This window comes from Sus scrofa, chromosome X (genome assembly GCF_054392235.1).
Source record: "Sus scrofa isolate SSC_HxYL_T2T_F1_AM1 chromosome X, Sscrofa_HxYL_maternal_Yorkshire_Landrace_v2.0, whole genome shotgun sequence".
Classification (NCBI taxonomy): domain Eukaryota; kingdom Metazoa; phylum Chordata; class Mammalia; order Artiodactyla; family Suidae; genus Sus; species Sus scrofa.
In genome coordinates, this window is record NC_139401.1 from 107,362,581 (window position 1) to 107,383,490 (window position 20,910).

General features: G+C 44.1%; 1 protein-coding gene across 7 annotated transcripts in view; it reads left to right on the plus strand.

The window, feature by feature from the left end:
* The window catches only part of DOCK11 (dedicator of cytokinesis 11), a 198,720-nt gene that overhangs the window by 30,009 nt on the left and 147,801 nt on the right, over nt 1-20,910 (plus strand). For all 7 annotated transcript variants that reach the window (XM_085008234.1, XM_085008235.1, XM_085008236.1 and 4 more), the window contains 4 exons: nt 18,138-18,254; nt 18,338-18,427; nt 19,399-19,481; nt 20,724-20,793. In XM_085008234.1, coding sequence (XP_084864360.1) covers nt 18,138-18,254; nt 18,338-18,427; nt 19,399-19,481; nt 20,724-20,793 — 360 coding nt within the window. The remainder of the gene's footprint in view (nt 1-18,137; nt 18,255-18,337; nt 18,428-19,398; nt 19,482-20,723; nt 20,794-20,910) is intronic.

The window sequence follows — 20,910 nt, forward strand, 5'->3', positions numbered from 1 at the left end:
TGAAAATTGCATTGCGGAGAGTGGACTTGCAATGTTAAGAAATCCTTCAGTTGGCTCGTCCTCTGTCTATATGTATTTAAAGCAGAGAAGCAATAATCCTGTTTTTCCAGAATTATCTTGATTGTGAAATATGTCAGCAGTGGCAGTGAAGTAATGACACTGATCTTCCTCCTTAAACACAGCGGGATTTTACAAGCAAACAAGTGCTGTCCTTTCAACAGTCACCACCGTAGGGGGCTACGCAGTTATTCCCTAATGTCATTGCTCAAAATACAGTGAATTTCCCTCCGTGACTTTGAGTCATGTGAGATGACCAAGGCCTTTACTATATAGTCCCATCTCATATGTGTATATATATATATACACATACACACATATATATATACATATATATATATACACACACACACACATATATATATACACACACACACATATATATATACACACACACACACACATATATATACACACACACACATATATATATACACACACACACATATATATACACACACACACATATATACACACACACACATATATATATATACACACACACACATATATATATACACACACACACACACACATATACACACACACACACACACATATATATATATATATACATATATATATATATATTTTTTTTCCTTTTTAGGGCCGCACTTGCGGCATATGGAAGTTCCCAGGCTAGGAGTCAAATTGGAGCTGCAGCTGAGACCTATGCCACAACCACAGCAATGCTAGATCAGAGCCGCATCTGTGACATACACCACAGCTTGTCGCAACGCCAGACCCTTAACCCAGATCCTTAACCCACTGAGGGAGGTCAGGTTCTTAAACCACTGAGCCACAATGGAAACTCCTCACATGCATTTTTTTTTAATGATTTTTATTTTTTTCCCATTATAGTTGGTTTATAGTGTTCTGTCAATTTCTACTGTACAGCGAAGTGATCCACTCACACGTTTTCTCACATTATCCTCCATCATGTTCCACCATAAGTGACTAGATATAGTTCCCAGTGCCATACAGCAGGATCTCATTGCTTATCCACTCCAGATGCAATAGTTTGCATCTATTAACCCCAGATTCCCAGTCCATCCCACTCCCTCCCCCTCCCCCTTGGCAACCACAAGTCTCTTCTCCAAGTCCATGGGTTTCTTTTCGGTGGAAAGGTTCATTTGTGCTGTATATTAGATTCCAGATATAAGTGCTACCATACGGTCTTTTCCTGTCTCTTTCTGACTTACTTCACTTAGTATGAGAGTCTCTAGTTCCATCCATGTTGCTGCAAATGGCATTCTTTTGTTCTTTTTATGGCTGAGTAGTATTCCATTGTGTATATATGCTACATCTTCTTAATCCAGTCATCTCTTGATGGACATTTGGGTTGTTTCCATGTCTTGGCTATTGTGAATAGTGCTGCACTGAGCAAAGGGTGCATGTGTCTTTTTCAAGGAAAGTTTTGCCTGGATATATGCCCAAGAGTGGGATTGCTGGGTCCTATGATAGTTCTATATTTAGTTTTCTGAGGTACCTCCATACTGTTCTCCATAGTGGTTGTTCCAATTTACATTCCTACCAACAGTGCAGGAGGTACCCTTTTTTCCACACCCTCTCCAGCATTTGTTATTTGTGGACTTGTTGATGATGGCCATTCTGACTGGTGTGAGGTGGTACCTCATTGTAATTTTGATTTGCATTTCTCTCATAATTAGGGATGTTGAGCATTTTTTCATGTGCCTGTTGGCCATCTGTATATCTTCTTTCGAGAAATGTCTCCAGATCTTTTGCCCATTTTTCAATTGTGTTATTGGGTTGTTTTTTTTTTTTTTTGGCCATGCTTGCAGCATGTGGAAGTTCTGTGCCAGGGACTGAACTTGAGCCACAGCATTGACAGTGCCATCCATATCCTTAATTGCTAAACTACCAGAGAATTCCTACCACCTACTTTTTTAATCATTAGGTGAGGGTCCACATCGGAGTAACAAAAATTATCGTTAAAAAAACCTGACTTCAAGTGGTTTAATTGTGTTCCTATAAGTCTATTGTTGCCATCTGCTTTCCCCACTTGCTTTTTTTTCTGGTTGATATAGGTCCAGTCATTTTAAGCTGAAAGGTTCTGTTTCTTAGGCTGGAGCTTACATAGCCTATCGAAATCCCTAGAATTTTTAAACACCTTGTGTGAGAATTTGGATAAGGATTTGTCTCCACTTTCGAAGTAGTCTGTCATACACATAGCAGGTGCTCCATCATTTGCTGGTGGATTATCAATCTGAAGGAAATTAAAGGGAATTTGGAACACTGTAACTATCAGAAATCAATAGTATACAGTACAGTGGAAATTAATACAATATTGTAAATCAACAATACTTCAATTTAAAAAATCAACAGTATAAATCTAATTTAGGAGAAAAAATAGAAAAGAGGTTAACACTGGAGTTCCCGTTGTGGCGCAGCAGAAACAATCCAAGTAGGAACCATGAGGTTGTGGGTTCGATCCCTGGCCTCGCTCAGTGGGTTAAGGATCCGGCATTGCCGTGAGCTGTGGTGTAGGTCACAGACGCGGCTTGGATCCCATGTTGCTATGGCTCTGGCCTAGGTCAGCAGCCGTAGCTCTGATTAGACCCCTAGCCTGGGAACCTTCATATACCACGGGTGCAACCCTAAAAGGACAAAAGACAAAAAAAAAAAAAAAAAAAAAAAAAAAAGAAGAAGAAAAGAGATTAACATCAAAATGGCCCCTCACAGTGGTGCTCTGTGGATGATGGGATTCTAAGCAACTCATTTTCTTCTTTGCATTTTTATTTTTGTTTTGTCTTGCTTGTGGCCATGCTGGAGGCATGTGAAAGCTCCTAGGCCAGGGATCAAACTCCAAAAACAGCAGTGACAACATGGAATCCTTAACTGCTAGACCACCAGAGAACTCTTCTCTTTTTTACATTTTTAGATTAAAGATTCTTCAGTGAACATATGTTGTTTTATAATTACACAAGCCAGTAAATCTTGTGTAAAAAAATGTAACCTGTTTATATGAAGTCGGTAAGGCAGTAGACCTTTGCCTTTCTTGGGTCACACACTCCTTTGAGGTTCTGGAAAGCTTAGCATCCTTCTCCTATAAAGGTGTACATACAGCGTTTTCCATATTATTTTACTTTATTATTTTATTTTATTTTATTTTGCTTTTTAGGGCCACGCCCGAGGCATATGGAGATCCCCAGGCTAGGGGTCTGATCAGAGCTACAGCTGCCGGCCACAGCCACAGCCACAACAATGCCAGATCCATATAATTTTAGACTTTTGCAGATCCCATGTAGCCCATCCAAGGATGATTCAGGATGCCAGATTAGGAAACAAGTTAGGAATGGAGAAAGTGGCACCCCAAAAGGAATTAACCACCACACAAACGTGAAAGGACACAGGGTTATATGTGTTTTGTTAACATCAGTGGGGGGACATGGGATTCAGTAGAACAGCCCTTGGATCAAGCTATGCAAATCAACCAGGTCACCATTGTACCAAGAGAGGGGATTTTTCCATGTGTTGAAACCTCAAGCGTCCGGTTCTCCTATAGGTCATGGGGAGCTGACAAGGAGTAAGCAAAAGCCTTGAGAGTGGAACTGAGAGTCCAGCTGAGCCTAGGGTTCGTATCCCCATAAATGAAGGCCCTGAGCACCCAGTCAGGATTTTCTTCAGCAGCAGCAAAGACAGGCAAGCAGGGGGTTCGAGGCCCAGCTGAGGAGCGGCCATGTGACTCCGAATGACGAGGCATGCGTGAGAGGGCTCTTGGCCATGGGGTCCAGGTTGAAATGAAAATGAACACAAGGGAGTTCCTGCTGTGGCACTGTGGGTTAAGGATCCGGCATCACTGCAGCTGTGGCATAGTTTGCAGGTGTGGCTCGGGTTCGGTCCCTGGCCTGGGAACTTCCATTTGCTGTGGATGTGGCAAAAACAAACACAGCAAAAAAAAAAAAAAAAAAAAAAAAAAACCAAGACAGGACAGGAGTGTGCTGTCGTGTGGCGAGAATGGGCAAAGGTGATGTCAGCTCTGTTGGTGCTCGCCCTGCGGAGAAGGGGTAGAGAGACGTTTTGTCATCAAGCCAGTGGCTCAGCCTCCTGCTGTTGGTAGTGGCCTGTAGAGGCGGGGTTGTTCTGAGGTCTCCCAGTGGCAGTGCACTGGATAAGGAACCTTGCAAAGTGGGGATGCTTAGATAAGGGGTGTGGACGATGCTTCTTGCTAGTTCTTCTGCGCATGTGTGACGGGATGTATTTCGGATCGCTTTCAGAAGCAGCAGCCAGGAACTTGACCTGTAGGCACATTCAGCACACAGAGTAATGCGAACTCAAGGGAGGGGAAGGATGCGGGCAGAGAGGCTGTTCAGGAGGAATTTTGGCAGTGAGATAACTATTACCAGGACAAAATGAATTTTGCTGGCGTCATCAACTTTCTCTCAGGTTTAATTCAAACGCCCACCCAGCACGATTTTTTACCTCCTGACACTTTACACGTCTTCGTGTAGGTGTGCCTGGTCCTAGGAAAACTTCATATATATGAATCTGTGAATTTACCAAAAAAAAAAAAAAAAAAAAAGAATGGGGGGCGATTCATGTTATTGAAGTGCTCAGTACCAGTGCTCCTTTGGACAGCTGTGCGCAGGTGTGTATTTCTGTATTTCGTAGATTGTGAGTTGTAAGACGAAGACCCTTTAACCCCAGAGCTTTTCGTTCATCGGTGGCCCTGGGATGCGGAGGGAAGTATGGGTATGAGCTCTGGGTTTGAGGAGGTGGATAGCACTGGGTAGGAGGGAGTGGCTGTTTGTACCTAGAAAGATCAGCAGCTTCATGGAGTCTTGCGGTGGGGTTGGGGGAAGAACTGGTAGAGAGGTTAAGCGCAGCACCGGTTGAGTAACAGGGCCCGTTAGGAGTTCCACCAGCCAGTGCCAACTAGGGTTGGAGGGCCTGGGCTGGAGGCTGGATGAGGCCAGATCTTAGAAACCTTCCCAAACAGTTTGAGGCTTTTTTTTTTTTTTTCTTTTTCTGGCTGCACCCACAGCATGGGGAAGTCCCTGGGCCAGGGATGGTACCCGAGTCACAGCAGTGACAATGCTGAGACCTTAACCACTAGGCCACCAGGGAACTCCCGTTCAAGCTTTTTTTTTCTGTAGCCTCCATTGAGCCACCAAAGGGGTTTAAGCAAAGGAATCCTGTGATCCAGCTTAGGTTTCTTTGCAACTTTAACCGTTTTGAATCCAGTTAGCCATTGACAAGGTATTGGAAACCAATCAAGTGCAGATTGGAAGTTGGTCTTCTCAAAATAAAATGTCCAGGTGAATTTAAGGCACGCGTTTCTCTTTGAAAGCAAAGCTCTTCCCAGGGAAACAGAGCCCTCGTTTGATTTTCCTTTGTAGTTTTGTATGCGACCCTAATGCGTACTTTTCCATAATTCAACGTATGGCTCCTGGAAAATGTAGACAATGGGGCAAATTTTCAGCCTATGCTGTCATTTTATGGATTAATTTCCATTAGCGCTGACCTTCTGGCTTTCAGTGCATAAATATGAGTAGAGCATCTGTTCATGTCATTCTCCTGCTTAAAACCCTCTGCCGGCTGCCCGTCGCCTACACTCGGAAGTAGTCCAGTTTCATTGCCTTGGCATCCGTGGTCCTCCGTCGGTGTGCCTTTCCAGCTCAGCCCGGCCAGTTCTCCCTCTTGGGTACATCCCCAGACGCCCTGAACACAGGCTTTTTGTCCTCCTCAATTACTTCTGCTCTCGTCTTTGCCTGCAGCGCCTTCCTTCCTTTTCATTTGTTCCTGCCGTGGCCATTTTTATTTGTTCCTTCAAGGCTCTGCCCACGTGGTACCTCTGCGCTGAGCCTCCTTCACTGGTGAAGGCATCTCTCCCTTACCTGCTCCATACAGCCCCCTCTGTGTCCCCCGGCCCAGCTCTTACCCCACCGTATGTTAACTCTCTGTTTAGGGGTCTTTCTCTTTAAGCCCATGAGTTTGTGCAGGGCAGGGCCCACATCTTGCTCGTCTTTGTTTTCTCAGCTTTGTAGCCCACTGCCTGGCACTCGGTTGCTGCTCAGTGATTGTCAGGGAGCGACAGGGCAGCGAGCCTCACCTTTGTTCCAGGTGTGTCAGTAGGGCGCTCACGCATTGATTTCTAACCATTCGGGGGGATGGTCGGGGCATGGTTTCTGTACTGGGAAGTTCTCTTACTGAACAGTGGAGGGGTTTTTTAGGTATTAAGAAGTGAAACTGGGAGTTCCCGTCGTAGCGCAGTGGTTAACAAATCCAACTAGGAACCATGAGGTTTCAGGTTCGATCCCTGGCCTTGCTCAGTGGGTTAAGGATACGGCGTTGCCCTGAGCTGTGGTGTAGGTCACAGACACGGCTTGGATCCTGCGTTGCTGTGGCTGTGGTGTAGGCTGGTGACTACAGCTCCGATTAGACCCCTAGCCTGGGGACCTGCATATGCAGCGGGAGCGACCCTAAAAAAGACAAAAATACAAAAACAAAACAAAAAAACAACCAAAAAAACCCCCAAAACCAAACAAACAAAAAGAAGTGAAACTAGGGTAGGTTGCTTTTTTCTAATTTTCTTTTTGGTGGGGAGTGTGGTGCCTGCAGCATGAGGAAGTTCCAGGGCCAGGGATTGAACCCACACCACAGCAGTGACAGTGCCGAATCCTTAACTGCTAGACCAACAGGGAACTCCTTTTTTCTAGCTTTCTTAATAGCTTTCTATCGTTTTCTTTTTTGGCTATGCCCTCGACAAGTGGAAGTTCCCGGGCCAGGGATCAAACCCCAGCTGCAGTTGCAGCCTGCACTGCAGCTGCGGCAGTGCTGGATCCTTAACCTGTTGCACCACAAAGGAACTTCCTCTTAATAGCTTTCTTGAGATATAATTGACGTACCATACACCTCACCCACTTAAGGTGTATATGTCAGTGGAACCATCACCACATCAATTTTATAGCATTTTAATCACCTCAAGGTTATTGACTTAAGACATTCAAAAAACCTTTTGCAGGGGTCAAACCCTAAGACTCTCCTATCAGATGGTGTCTCTGATGATAGGGGGTTTGTCATGGGGGAGGGGATTGGCTTGACGAAGAAAACAAAAATTATAGACAGGTATTTTTAAAGAGGATGATATGTAGAAAATCTGAGTAGCCAAAGGATGCTAATCTGAGAGCGGCCAAGCTCCAGGAGCTATACCCCAGGGAGACTCCGTTAGGCTGGACAACGTGGACAGGAAAGTGAGAGATGAGTTTCTGGATGAACAAGGGCTGGGGAGGCGACTGGAACTTATTAATAGGAGGATAGGTTCTGAGCTTGATTACAATCTGGGAAGGCAGCAGGGGACACTGAGGACAGTCCGCCCAGGATGTGTTAGGGCTGGCAGGACAGTGAAATACGGAGCATGATCAGGAAGGGCTTTGGCCGCCATCTGTAGACCCCCGCTTCACCCCATCCAAAGACAGAACCTACTGGAAGAAGGTCCGCCTGGTTAGTCATAAGTGGGTAGACGGGATACACATCGCCCAGGTCACCAAGTACTGGAATATTATACCAAGAAGCGGGGCATTTCCTGATACTTTAACGACGTAACCTTAAGAAAACAACCAAAGGCACTCTTACCTTATTTATTTCCCCTAGCTTCCAGAATGTATTATCTCATGAAATAGTATAAACTGAAAATACTAGTAGGTTCGTAAAAGGCAGAGGGAATTTCAGTCCATGGTTAGAGCCAATATGACTGATTAGGGAAAATGAAAATACTTGTAGAAAGGTTCATTTTTGCCCCGGTCAAGGTTGATGTTCAAAATGTGGCCCATCGATTTTCTTTTCTCGATTGTCAGGAGCAAATTCATGGCTTGGGTAGACCAGTGGTTGGATCCAGTGGAGAAAATGATGCGGGGCTGCTTTATAAATCTAGGCTTGTCTTGCTGTGTTCAGATGACACAGACAGGACCTTTGCGTTTTTCTGTTTTCACAGAATGTACGTAATCTAGCCAGCTAAATCCACATACTTAAAGAACAGCAGTGCACTTTATCCTTTGTTCTGCTCAAGAATGCAACTTAGATTATGGTTCTGTTTATCAAACTCCGGAAAAAGTCAGAGATTTCATGTTTGGTTATGGGAGGGAGAACCAAGATCCAAGGCAGGTTATAAATTAGTTGATGGGCACACACTCTAATTTTTCCTTGCGTGCATGAATTATCTGCAATAATTTTGTCCATCCGTGTGAACTTGTTAAATTGTTTGTTAGAAGGAAAACAATTATGTGTAACCCAGGCACATTTTTTTTTCCTTTTTGTCAATAGCGGTTTGCTGAAGAATAGAAACAGTGTTCTTCTGGTTTTAAAGAGCTACTTTGCCATTCTCTCAATTTATTCAAGCCTTTCTTTTCATTTTTACCTCTTTTTATTTTATCTTTGAGTCATTTAAGTACTTACTAGCACAAAGTGAACGCAAAGTAAGGAATTATTGAATTCAAATCAATTTTTTTACCTATCAGCCAGCATACTTAGTACACTTTATAATTATTGGTTGAAATGAACTTTGGAGGTATAGAGTTTATTGAATTCTCTTGCATTCATTTGTACATAATCTAGATTATTTGCATGATATTTGAGTTACCTGCAATGAAAAACACTCGTTAACTCACTTCGAACTAAGCGTATGGTATATATCAGACTTATTTAGTCATTTAAAAATAATATAATTTTTTTGTAGGTTTTTCACAGTAGTTCTTGAGTTTATATAGATAGCCAAATAGACTTAGAGAAGGGAAGGGGTTGGGCGTTTAAAAAGAATTCCTCCCAATGGAAAAAAAAAAAAAAAAAAAGAATTCCTCCCTATGTGAAAACTCTAAAGAAGGAAAAAAAGCTTTTATTTTTTCCTCTGCTAGATTTAAATACCTTTAGCATCTCATTTTGCGGAGTTCTTGGAGTCAGAAATTTAAATTAAAGCTGGGGCCTGAGAATTTCTTCCGAAAGCATTAGCAGTCTATGACTGGTCTCTCTCCTCGTGTGCTGCCCTTTTGGCTTGGAAGGCAGATGCGCAAGATTGTAGTCTCTTCTGTATTATTCAGCCGCTTCTCCCTCAGGAACCGCAAAACTTCTGGCTTTGTAGTTCTCACGGCTCTGGTCTGGGTTCTGCGGAGGATACCGAGAGGAATTAGACACGGTCCCTTGACAATATCTTACTGTTGTTTCCTTGCAATCTGAGTCTAACCCATTTGAAGCTGAATCTGCCAAGCCCTTTCCCCAAAGTAAAAGACCTAAGGTGCTAATCCGTGCTCGTTGATGGCAAAGGCTGAATTGGAAGCAGCAGCTAGGAAATGTAAAACTCCTTATCCAATTACATTACAAGCTCGGTAAGCCAGTCAGGCTCGGGATCATCGGGGCGACAAGAAGGCAAGATCTCACTGTGGTAAACATGATAGTGTAGTTTTGAATGCGCTCTAGCAAATCCTAAAATGCAAAGTCAGGCCAAGGAAAGTAAATGGGGTACGAACGAGGGTGGAGAAATAGTTCCTTTTTGTTTGTGTGTATTTTGGTCAGGAATACTGGCTCTGGAGTCCATCAGATAGAGGTTTGAATCTCGGGTCCACTAATGTGTGACGTTGGACCTGCCTGAGCCTCAGTTTCCTCAGCTGTAAAATGGGCTTAAAAAGAGAGACCTCCCTGCAGGGCTTTTGAAAGCATCAAGTGAGAGAATAGATATAAAGTGCTCAGGCTGATCTATATTAATGCTCAATGTAAGGGACAGAGAATACACAAGGCACTGCTCCTCCCTCTGGGTGTTTACGATCCCTCTGCGGAGACGCCCGAAGTCCCCGTGTGATGCAGTTACGGCTCCGTGTGAATAAACCCCACAGTGGTTAGTAAAGACTTGAAGGGCTGGAGGTGAGAGGGGTTAGAGCTTGGGCTGTCACAGGAATACCGTGAGCCAAGGAGTGGATTAGGAATAAGCATGACCCAGTGGTCTCCTGAAAACTATGATTTCTGGGAGTTCCCGTTGTTGGCCCAGCAGTCACGAATGCACCTAGGATCCATAAGGATGCAAGTTCGATCCCTGGCCTCCATCAGTGGGTTAAGGATCAGGTGTTGCCGTGAGCTGTGGTGTAGGTCACAGGCACGGCTCAGATCTGATGTTGCTGTGGCTGTGGTGCAGGCTGGCAGCTGTAGCTCCGATTCAGCCCTTAGCCTGGGAACCTCCATATGCCACGGGTGTGGCCTTAAAAAGACCAAAAAAAAAAAAAAAAAAAAAAAGCAAAAAAAAAACAAACAAAAAAACCAAATAAAAAACCCTATGATTTCCCCCTTACTTACTAGCTTTAAGAAGGGTCAGTGTCTTGAAAGCTATTTGTATGTGGGTTTTAGTGCCAAGATTTGTCCTGAAAAACAGTCTTTATTAAAATATGTTCATGTCTGTCTTGCCAAGTCAGTTGTACTAACTGAAAAGAGGGCTTTCTGTCCCCTAGCATCAAGTCATCAGATTATGTTCATTCAAAGGTTCTTAAGTACTTGGGTTCCTCTCGGGAAAGAGGAAAAGAAATGAACTGGTGAAAGGAGATAATAACGCTTGAGAAGAGACAAGGTCATAACAAGGCAAGTGCTTTTTACTTGAACCTTAGGACAAAGTTCCTTGCAGTTTTGGTTCCTTTGTTGCCTCGCTGGGTAGAGTCCCCCTCTAGAAATCTCTAGCCTGCAGTGGTGACATTTCTCATTTCCGCTAGTCACTGCTCAAAGTTTGCTGTTCCTCATTGTCACATACCACTCTGGACAGTTACCTAGTCTCCGATCTAATAGAATTTATCAACAAAAATACAAGACAGGGAGTTTCTCTGGTGGCTCAGTGGGTTGGGGATCTGGCGTTGTCACCGCTGTGGCTCAGATCACTGCTGTGGCGCCGGTTTGATCCCGGGCCCGGGAACTTCCACATGTGGGTGTGGCCAAAAAAAAAAAAAAAAAAGACAAGATGCAAATAATCCGAGACCACGAACACCCACCCACACAGGGCAGTGCTTCTGACTGATGGGCTCGCCCACTTGTGCAGTGGCTTTGTTGGCAGAAGGAGTGGTATCAAGAGGGTCTGACAGATGCATGGAAGCCAAGAGGGCTTCAGGTTACAACAGCTTCTGTGATCAACTTCTGTGATCAACTTGGGCTTATCCGGCTGCCTCCCCTTCTAGACCGTCGGCTTCTCAAGGGCCCGGACCTCAGAAGGGACTCCATAAGCATGCTCTACCGCCAAAGCCACGTTCTTCTCTGCGTTGCTGGAAACAGCAAGTCCCCAGTGGCCATTTCGAGCACAAAGTGTTATTTTGAGATCTCTGCGGAGAAAGCACTCCAGTCCCTGCTATAAATGTCTGAAACAAGAGGGGAGCTGAATCCCTTAGGGGGGCTGGAGAAGTTCCTGAGAGAAGGAGGTGGGAGAAGGATGGGGAGGAGACCCGGAGGAACCCCCTCTTTCTGAGTCTCCTTTCCTAAGAAGGTTGTCCTTCTCAACGAGGTTATATTCAGATGCCATTGAGACCGTGGTCTGATCAATACCGCAAAAATGAGTTGCTAACTTTGGGGCCAAATCATTCTCTTTCTTAAACCAGTCATTGCCGGGCTCCTTCTGGCACGGACGTGGGATGTGGAGAAGGGGGTGGCAGGGGTGGATTTTTGAATTGGCCCTGCGCCCGCTGCTAAGCCTTCTGCCTGCCCTGGTGTCCCTCCCAGTGTGATAGGAAGGGATTCTGTGAAGCCAGTGTTCACTTCAGACTTGCAGAAGAGACATTCTTAGAATTCTTAAGGAGAACTAGTTTCTAAAGTCGAAAATTTACCAGCAACCTAATGACCTTTGGTATAATACCCAAGCAGAAGTAACCCAGGCTGATTTTGCCCTGTTGACAGAGAAAAATTACACAATTTCGAGCACTTTTTAAAAACGAAATTGAAATTATCTGGTTAAGTGCCTAATGGCATAAATTGGCTTGCTAGTGATGTGCGCTTTTAAATATGTGACTGGTTGGAGGGTTGAATATATACCTGCATAGACATATTGTTTTAGGATCGCAAGCTTGGTTTTACATGTATACGTATGTGGTTCAGATGGTGAAAGATCAGTTATCCTGTACAGTGGATGAACAGGGAGCCCCACAAAACCATGAGGTCTGACGTGTTTGGTGCTGTTGGTGACTCCTGGTAAGGAGCCATTGCTTCCTGTCTTTGGCCCCAAAAGCAGATTGTAACCAAATCTGCATTGATGAGTTTTCTTTTTCAATCTCTGTCTTTTCACTCTATGTTAGAAATCGAAAACTTATCTCAGGGGTACCCTGGTAGCTCAGCAGGTTAAGGAGCTGGCGTTGTTAGTGCAGTGGAGCAGATCGCTGCTGTGGCACGGGTTTGATCCCTGGCCTGGGAACTTCCACATGCCACAGGTGTGGCCCCCTGAAAAAAGGTTACCTCAATTTGTGCAGTCGTGCACATCTTCACAGTTCGAGGGTTTATACATGGAAGTCTATTTAGATTTGGTCCTAGTGGCCTAAGTCTGAAAGAGTGTACTGTGTCCCAAACCATGGCACAAAGATTGACATTTTAAAATTTTATTTTACTAGGGATTAGGAAAAGACTGACTTATTTTCCTTTTGGAGGCTGATATAAAGCTTACTGTTTCCATAGATGCATTTCAATGAAAAGGAGATTTGATTTGAAGAAAAATATGAAGCATACGATAGTGCAGAAGTTGTGGCAAAAATCTTGAAGATTGTATGTAAGTGGAGTTGGGGAGACACTGCTGAGAACAGAAAAAGGATCAGTAGTTGGAAGACCTGGATTTGAATCCCGATTTGATCACTAGATGTAGACAGCTGATCTTAATTAAGCCTCCGAGCCAGTTTCTTCATGTACACAGTTGAAATGATGGTATTCTCTTGTCTCTTTGACAAGTTTTGGTTAAGAAACAGGTAGCGAATGCTTTGAAAGTGTTTTCTAAAGATTGCAAAGTCATCTTCGAGTGAAACAACAACCCAAAACTCTAATAATATTACCAGCAAGTTATTTTAAGAGAGCTCGGGAATCAGTGAATGAGAACTTAGAAAGGCAAACCTTTTTTTTCCTTACCCCTGCATGGTGAAAACTGAGTAGGTTCCAAATTTAGGCTGACGGTTTTCCTGTCACTACTTACTAAGAGAAGACTGGAACATATGCTTGCTTCTCTCCAGATTGTGTAAATGCTGTTGCCTTTTACTTAACATTGCTACAGAGCCATATAGAAGTACACTGTGGGGGAGTTCCCTGGTGGCTAAGCAGGTTAAGGATCCAGTGTTGTTAACTTCTGTGGCTCGCATTGCTGCTGTAGTGTGGGTTCGATCCCTGGGTGGGGAACTTCTCCATGGAGCATAGCCAAAAAAAAAAAAAAAAGTACGCAGTGGGACCTGGCTATTATTTGAATGTTTATAAAGTACCGTTTATTATAACACAGTTTTCTTGAGTTACGAAAAAGCACCTTTGCAGGCCAATCAGTGCACAAACAGGCAGGAAGTCGGTGCCCAAACCTGAGAGGAAGACCTTTCTTGGGTGTCGTAGAAGCTTTATTTAGGGTAACCGTGTAAGTCTAGTAATAAAATGATAAAGTGGAATAGGAACGTTAGATGAGGGTTATGTTTTAGACCACAGGGCAGAGCCACCATTAATTCACGATAATTCTAAAAGTCAAAGGTTTTCCTTGCCTCTGATGCCAGCAGAGTTATAACTGAATCCTACTGGAAGGGATGCATGATGGTTCTTTGGGGCTGATGCACCTGCTCCTTTTCCCTGCCGGTTTGTATTGTGCCTTTGGGGCCTGGTGGGTGGGCTGGGGACAAAAAATGGAGATTGGAGGCAGCCAGAATGTGGGAGGGGGTCTTGGTCCTCTTTTTCTTATAAAGATGAAGCCTGATTTACAGGTCTAGATCTTCTTTTAGGGAGGATTCGTGGAGCTGAGAATAGAATAGGCACCCTCACTTTTTTTTTTTTTTTTTTTTTTGCAATTGAGCTGCCCCTGACAAAGAAGTAAGAATAAAGACTCAGAATACTTGATTTAATCAGTTTTCAATGACAAGCGAAAGTCTGTTTTCTATAACAGGAATATGTGGCCTTCAAAACACATGGAAAGCTGGAAGTTTCATTTTTAGAAGGCATATACTGTACACTTGAACAAGTGATGCTTTTTTTTTTTTTTTTTTGGCTTTTTAGGGCTGCTCCCATGGCATATGGAGGTTCCCAGGCTAGGGGTCCAATCGGAGCTGTAGCCACCGGCCTACGCCAGAGCCACAGCAACTCGGGATCCAAGCCGCGTCTGCCACCTACACCACAGCTCACGGCAATGCCAGATCCTTAACCCACTGAGTGAGGCCTGGGTCCTCATGGATACCAGTCGGGGGTTTATTCACTTCTCAGAGAAATTGATCAGAAACCCTGAGTGTTAGAGCTGGAATCTGCAGTCACAATTTCCTTTCCTTGGGTCCATGAAAACATGGTAGATATGAGACAAGGGGGTCAAATTTTTCTATCAGAAAATCTGAGTTCCCCGAATAGGAGTTTTTCTTTTTTGGTGTGGGCACACCCATGGCATATGGAAGTTCCCGAGCCAGGGATCGAATCCAAGTTGCATCTATGACCTGCGGTACAGCTGTGCAATGCCAGATCCTTAACCCACTGTGTGGGGCCGGGGATCGAACCAGCAATGTCACAGAGATGAGCGGATCATTAACCCACTGCACCACAGTGGGAGCCCTGGAGTGCTTTCTTTTATTTCAATTCATTTTGCATGAGTATCCACAGGCATGATAGGGATAATCGGCTTGATTTGATCTCATGGGTTGATAAATCCAAATTTGACTTGAAGTATATCTTTGTTAGGATCTCCCCCACCTGGATTTACTGAGATATAATTGAAAAATAAAAGTATATATTTAGAATGTACATGAGACGATTTATGTATTCATGGTGACGTGATTACCACAATGAAGTCAATCAAAACATCCATCACCTCACATGGTTACCATTTTTGTGTGGGAGAGAATGTTTAAGAGCTACTCTCGTAGCAAATTGCAAGTATAAAATACAGCGCTATTGGAGTTCCTGTCGTGGTGCAGCGGAAACGAATCCGACTAGGAACCATGAGGTTGCCGGTTCGATCCCTGGCCTTGCTCAGTGGGTTAGGGATCCGGCGTTGCCATGAGCTGTGGTGTAGGTCGAAGATGCGGCTCTGTTCCCACATTGCTGTGGCTGTGGTGTAGGCCGGCGGCTACAGCTCCGATTTGACCCCTAGCCTGGGACCCTCCATATGCCCTGAGTGTGGACCTAAACAGCAAAAATAAAATAAAATACAGTATTATTAACTGGAGTCACCATGCTGTACATTAGAACCTCAGAACTTAACTCATCACTGAAAGCTTGTACCCTTTGACCAGCATCTCCCTCTTTTCCCTCATCCCCTTGCCCTTGGCACCTACCCTTCTACTTGGTTGTTTTTTTTTTAGACTCTACATATAAGTGATATCATGCAGTAGTTGTCGTTCTCTGCCTGGCTTATTTCACTTGGCATAGTGCCTTCAAGTTTTATATACGTTGTCACAAGTAGCAGAATTCCTTCTTTTCCATGACTGAACAATATTTCATAATATATGTATAAAGCATATATTACATGTATGTAATATATATTACATATTAACAATATTTCATATTATATATAGTTTTAAAATCCATTCCTCCCTCAGTGGATACCTAGATTTTTTTCCCTGTCTTCGCTATTGTGAATAATGCTGTAATGAACATGGGAGCGCGTGTAATTCTTTGAGATACTGATTTCTTTTTTTTTTCCTTTGTCTTTCTAGGGCCGCACCTGTGGCATATGGAGGTTCCCAGGCTGGGGTCGAATCAGAGCTGTAGCTGCTGGCCTACACCACAGAGACAGCAAGGCCAGATCTGAGCCGTGTCTTCAACCTACATCACAGCTTATGTCAAGGCCAGATCCTTAACCCACTGAGTGAGGCCAGGGATCGAACCCGCAACCATATGGTTCCTAGTCAGATTCATTTCTGCTGAGCCACGACAGGAACTCTGAGATACTGATTTCTTTTCCTTCAGATAGAGATCCAGAAGTGGGATTGCTAGATCATATGATCGTTCTGTTTTTGATTTCTTGAGGAGCTTCTATACTGTTTGTGTTAAGTCTTTAGACTTGTTCAACACTGATTCTCATTCCTTAGAGTGGTTTAATATCTCCAAGCAATCTTACAGAGGAAACTCTGAGATGCCCTTCAGGTAGGGAACTGTGATATAGCTGTGACCTAGCATGAACCATTGTACAAAAACAGTTCTTGGGAGTTTTCTGGTGGCCTAGCCATTAAGGATTCAGCATCACTGCTGTGGCTTGGGTTTGATCACTGGCCTGGGTCACTTCTGTATGCTATGGGTGCAGCAAAAAACAAAAACAAACAAAAAACAGTTCTCAAAGGATTGTTGCATACAGTATACTGGAGAGTGCCTCGGATATGGTGTACACAAACACAACCCCTATTCTGTAATGATTTTAAGTTTTAATATATACGAAATTCAAGTTTTCTTTATTCTGTTTTTAATTATAATTTGTTAAGAAGAATAATTTAAGTAAAACATTATTACTAGAAATCACCAATATATACATACCTACCTCGGTTTACAAAAGTGTGTTGAGACATGGCTCTGGTTGAATCTGAGTACCTCCGAATTCATTCAACATTAATGACTGGATGTCTCTTGAGTGCCAGGTACAGTTCTAGGTGCCGGGGTTATAGCAGTGAACAGATGAAGGCAAATCTCCACCCTTCAACGGGCAGAGAGGTATAAATAGATGGTGTGTCAGGTCAGGGTACGTTCATCGAAGGAACAGATGATAGGAAGGTAGGTCCTAATCCAAGTTCACTACCTTGAACTTTAGGATCTTTGTGTATTTCTCAGAGGAGGAAACGCTGCAGGAGGTAGAAAGAACAGAGCTTTGGAGTCACAGACTCAGGTTTGAATTCGAGCTCTGAAGGTGGGCAAATTCCTTAACCTGAATCGAGTCCAGGCTTTCCCCATCTGTAAACTGGGGGCAAAGATTAAACCTATTTCATGGGGTTATTATTTATGTGAACACATGTAGAAAAAGCCTTTGGCAGGGTGCCTGGCATCTAGAAAGGGCTCAGTAAATGCTAACTACTCTTATCCTCCTTAATCCATCATGTCCTGGGTTTCTGAGTCACTAACCCTGCTCTTGGTAACCTTGGCCTTGGGCTGGGGGCCCTGCTCTCAGTGGCCTGGTCACCTGGAAGTCCCACTGGGATCCACTGACGTGGTTACCTGGAACCTCATCCTTTCATGCCCCGCCCCCCAGATCAAGCATCTCCGGTACCCAGGCCTGCCCAGCTAAGCCAGAACTGGAGACCTCTTTTGGACAGTGTGCCTGGTACAGAGTAGGCACAAGAATGTTGATGATTTCTTCCTTCCAGTTGCCCGGGGAATAGTGCATATTCAGTACATATCAACTGGCAGCCTTCCAAATATACCACTTTTTGTTTTACCTTCAATTTAATAAATTGTTGGGAGGCACACGGATAAGCAGAGTACAGCATGATCTTTCCTGGACTCTTGTCTTTAGCAGAGAGAACCTGTGTGTCTGTCTGTATTTGGTGTGTGTGTGTGTCTAATTATGGAGAATAGTTCTCTGGTAAAAAAAGGTCTCCTGGAGTTCCCGTTGTGGCGCAGCAAAAAATGAATCTGGCTAGGAACCATGAGGTTGCGGGTTCGATCCCTGGCCTCGCTCAGTGGGTTAAGGATCCAGCGTTGCCGTGAGCTGTGGTGTAGGTCGCAGATGCGGCTCGGATCCCGTGTGGCTGTGGCTGTAGCCAGCAGCTGTAGCTCCGGTTCGAGCCCTTGCCTGGGAACTTCCATATGCTGCGACTGTGGCCCTAAAAAGCAAAAAAAAAAAAAAAAAAGTTCTCCCTTATGTGCTTATTATCAGTAATCCCTTCTTTGGAGAAACAGTGTGTCTTTGACCCATGACAGGAAACTTCTCTCTTGGGAGTTTGACAATATTAACTTTCTTTTTGTCTCTTATTAAGGAAAAGACCAAAGTCGTTGAGCCCTTGGACTATGAAAATGTCATCACCCAAAGAAAAACCCAGATTTACAGCGACCCCCTCCGAGACCTGCTTATGTTCCCAATGGAAGATATATCGGTGAGTCCACATGCACTTCTTTAAAGAGCAAAACTGCGTTTTTCAAGCCGGTTTGCATAGCAAGAATGTTCTTTGCCTTCTAGATCTCGGTGATAAGTCGTCAGCGCCGAACGGTGCAGTCTACTGTGCCAGAAGATGGTGAGAAGAGAGCCCAGAGTTTGTTTGTCAAAGAGGTAAGAGGTTCAAAGGCCACAGAAGCACATTCATCATATACTGTATTTAAAATAGACTTCCTTGGAGTTCCCATCGTGGCTCAGCGGAAACGAATATGACTCGTATCCATGAGGTTGCGGGTTTGGTCCCTGGCCTTGCTCAGTTGGGTTAAGGATCTGGCGTTGCTGTGAGCTGTGGTGTGGGTCACAGACGCAGCTCAGATCCTGCGTTGCTGAGGCTGTGGTGTAGGCTGGCAGCTTCAGCTCCGATTTTACCCCTAGCCTGGGAACCCCCATATGCCGCGGGTGTGGCCCTAAAAAGGAAAAAAAAATAGTCTTCCTTTAGTGCAAATGGAAAACGACATTACTAGAACTTAACTGACCTACATAACAAGTCTATATGATGCGATTTAGAGGCTACTGCTGAACTACTTTCACAAGTAGCTTGTATTCTTAGTTGTTTTTTCTTTTTTCTTTTTTTTGTTTTTTTTTTGGATTTGAATACTCTTTGGACTTGGAGTCAGAGGGTCCAGGGGAGCATATAAATTGGGATTTATTGCCACCGACTGGTTTAGGAAAACATAGTTAAAATCCCTGAGGGAAGATCCCACTACCAGCAATCCCCAAATGATTTTTTTTTTTTTTTTGTCTTTTTAGGGCCGCACCCACGGCATGTGGAAGTTCCCAGGCTAGGGATGGAATCAGAGCTACAGCTACCAGCCTAGCCACAGCCACAGCAATGCCAGACCTGAGCCGCATCTGCAGCCTACGCTACAACTCATAGCAACGCCAGATCCTTAACCCACTGAGCAGGGCCAGGGATCGAACCCGCATCCTCACGGATACTAGTTGGGTTTGTAGCCCACTGAGCCATAATGGGAATTCCCTCAAATGATTATTAAACGTCTCTCAGCTTATTATCAGATGTTAAAAAGAGTGGATATATGTGTACTTTTCCTACATTTCAAATTAAAGAATCTTTTTTTTTTCAGTGTATTAAAACCTATAGCACAGATTGGCATGTGATAAACTACAAGTATGAAGACTTCTCTGGGGACTTTCGAATGTTGCCATGGTAAGTTTAGAGTTGAAGGGAAACTTTCAAGAGGAGAGTTATTAAACTACTTTAAAAAAGAAAAAGTTTGTAAAGCTTCCCAGTTATGATGTGTAATAAAGCAAAACCTCAAACAACCAGCGTGTTCGGTAAATATATTTTGAGTAGTGGGATATGTTTTGACTTTGCTCATTGAAATGTTCCCCAAAATGGACGAGTTCGTTGTTTGACTTTGGGACATCCGTATTGACCATGAAATCATTTTTCTTTAATTCTGGATAATATGGTCAGCATTTTCTAGTGCTGTCAAGGAGGAAGCTAGAAGACATTTGGCTCAATTGGATGGTGCCCGACATCTGTGGACAAAAGTCCATCCCTTTCAGTTGAGTTGAAGGACTGCCGTGAGCACCCTGGCCCAGGAGCCAGACTGCCAGGGTTCAAATCTTATTTCTACCACTTACTAGCTACCTGACCTTGGGCTAGTCACTTGGGCTGTTGAAGTCCTCACATTTCTCCCCTGTAATACTATTAGCCTTACAGGATATCATACAAGAGATATTTTGGAGAGATGAGACTTGGTGGATAGCCTTTTATAGTTTTCAGAGCACTTTCCCGGAGGAGAAAACTGAGTCTTAAAGATGTCCTTTAGGAGTTCCCCTCGTGGCTCAGTGGTAATGAACCTGACTGGTATCCATGAGGATGTGAGTTCGATCCCTGGCCTGGAAGGAGCCGGTGTTGCTGTGAGCTGTGGTGTAGATCATAGACGTGGCTCAGATCCCGCATTGCTGTGGCTGTTGCATAGGCTGGCAGCTGCAGCTCTGATTGGACCCCTAGCCTGGGAGCTTCCATATGCTGTGGGTGCAGCCCTGAAAAAAAAAAAAAAAAGATGCCCTTTATAGTGGAGTCCTAAGATGATCAGTCTAAGGTCATAAGAGCAAACAGAAGGAAGAGCCAGAACGACACTGTTGCTTTTTGGCCTGGGAAAGATAAGGTTCCCCCACCACTGACAGCCCAGGCGCACATTCCTTGCAATTCCTGCTCTCCCTGAGTACTGGGGCTTAGTTATGTCTTTGCTGCTGGCTGCACACGTGGGAGTCCTTTTACAAAAGGTAACGTGAAGCTGAGTTTGGCAAAGAGCAAAGAATTGCTCCTTCTATGTCTTGGCATTGTCTTGGTTGGAAAAGAAAGAAGTCTACTCATCTCGCTTGTGTTTCTTTTTGTCTGTTCTGCTCAGTGTCTAAGACAACTCTCTTGCATTTTCAGCAAATCTCTGCGACCAGAAAAGATTCCCAACCACGTGTTTGAGATTGATGAGGACTGTGACAAGGATGAGGTAAAGTTGGGGGCAACTGCATTGATTTCTTCAAGCTCACGTCTGCTGAGAGAGATGTCCCTGAGAAAAGATGAGGCAGAGAATTGTTTTTGAATGATCTGGGGGCCAACGTTCAAG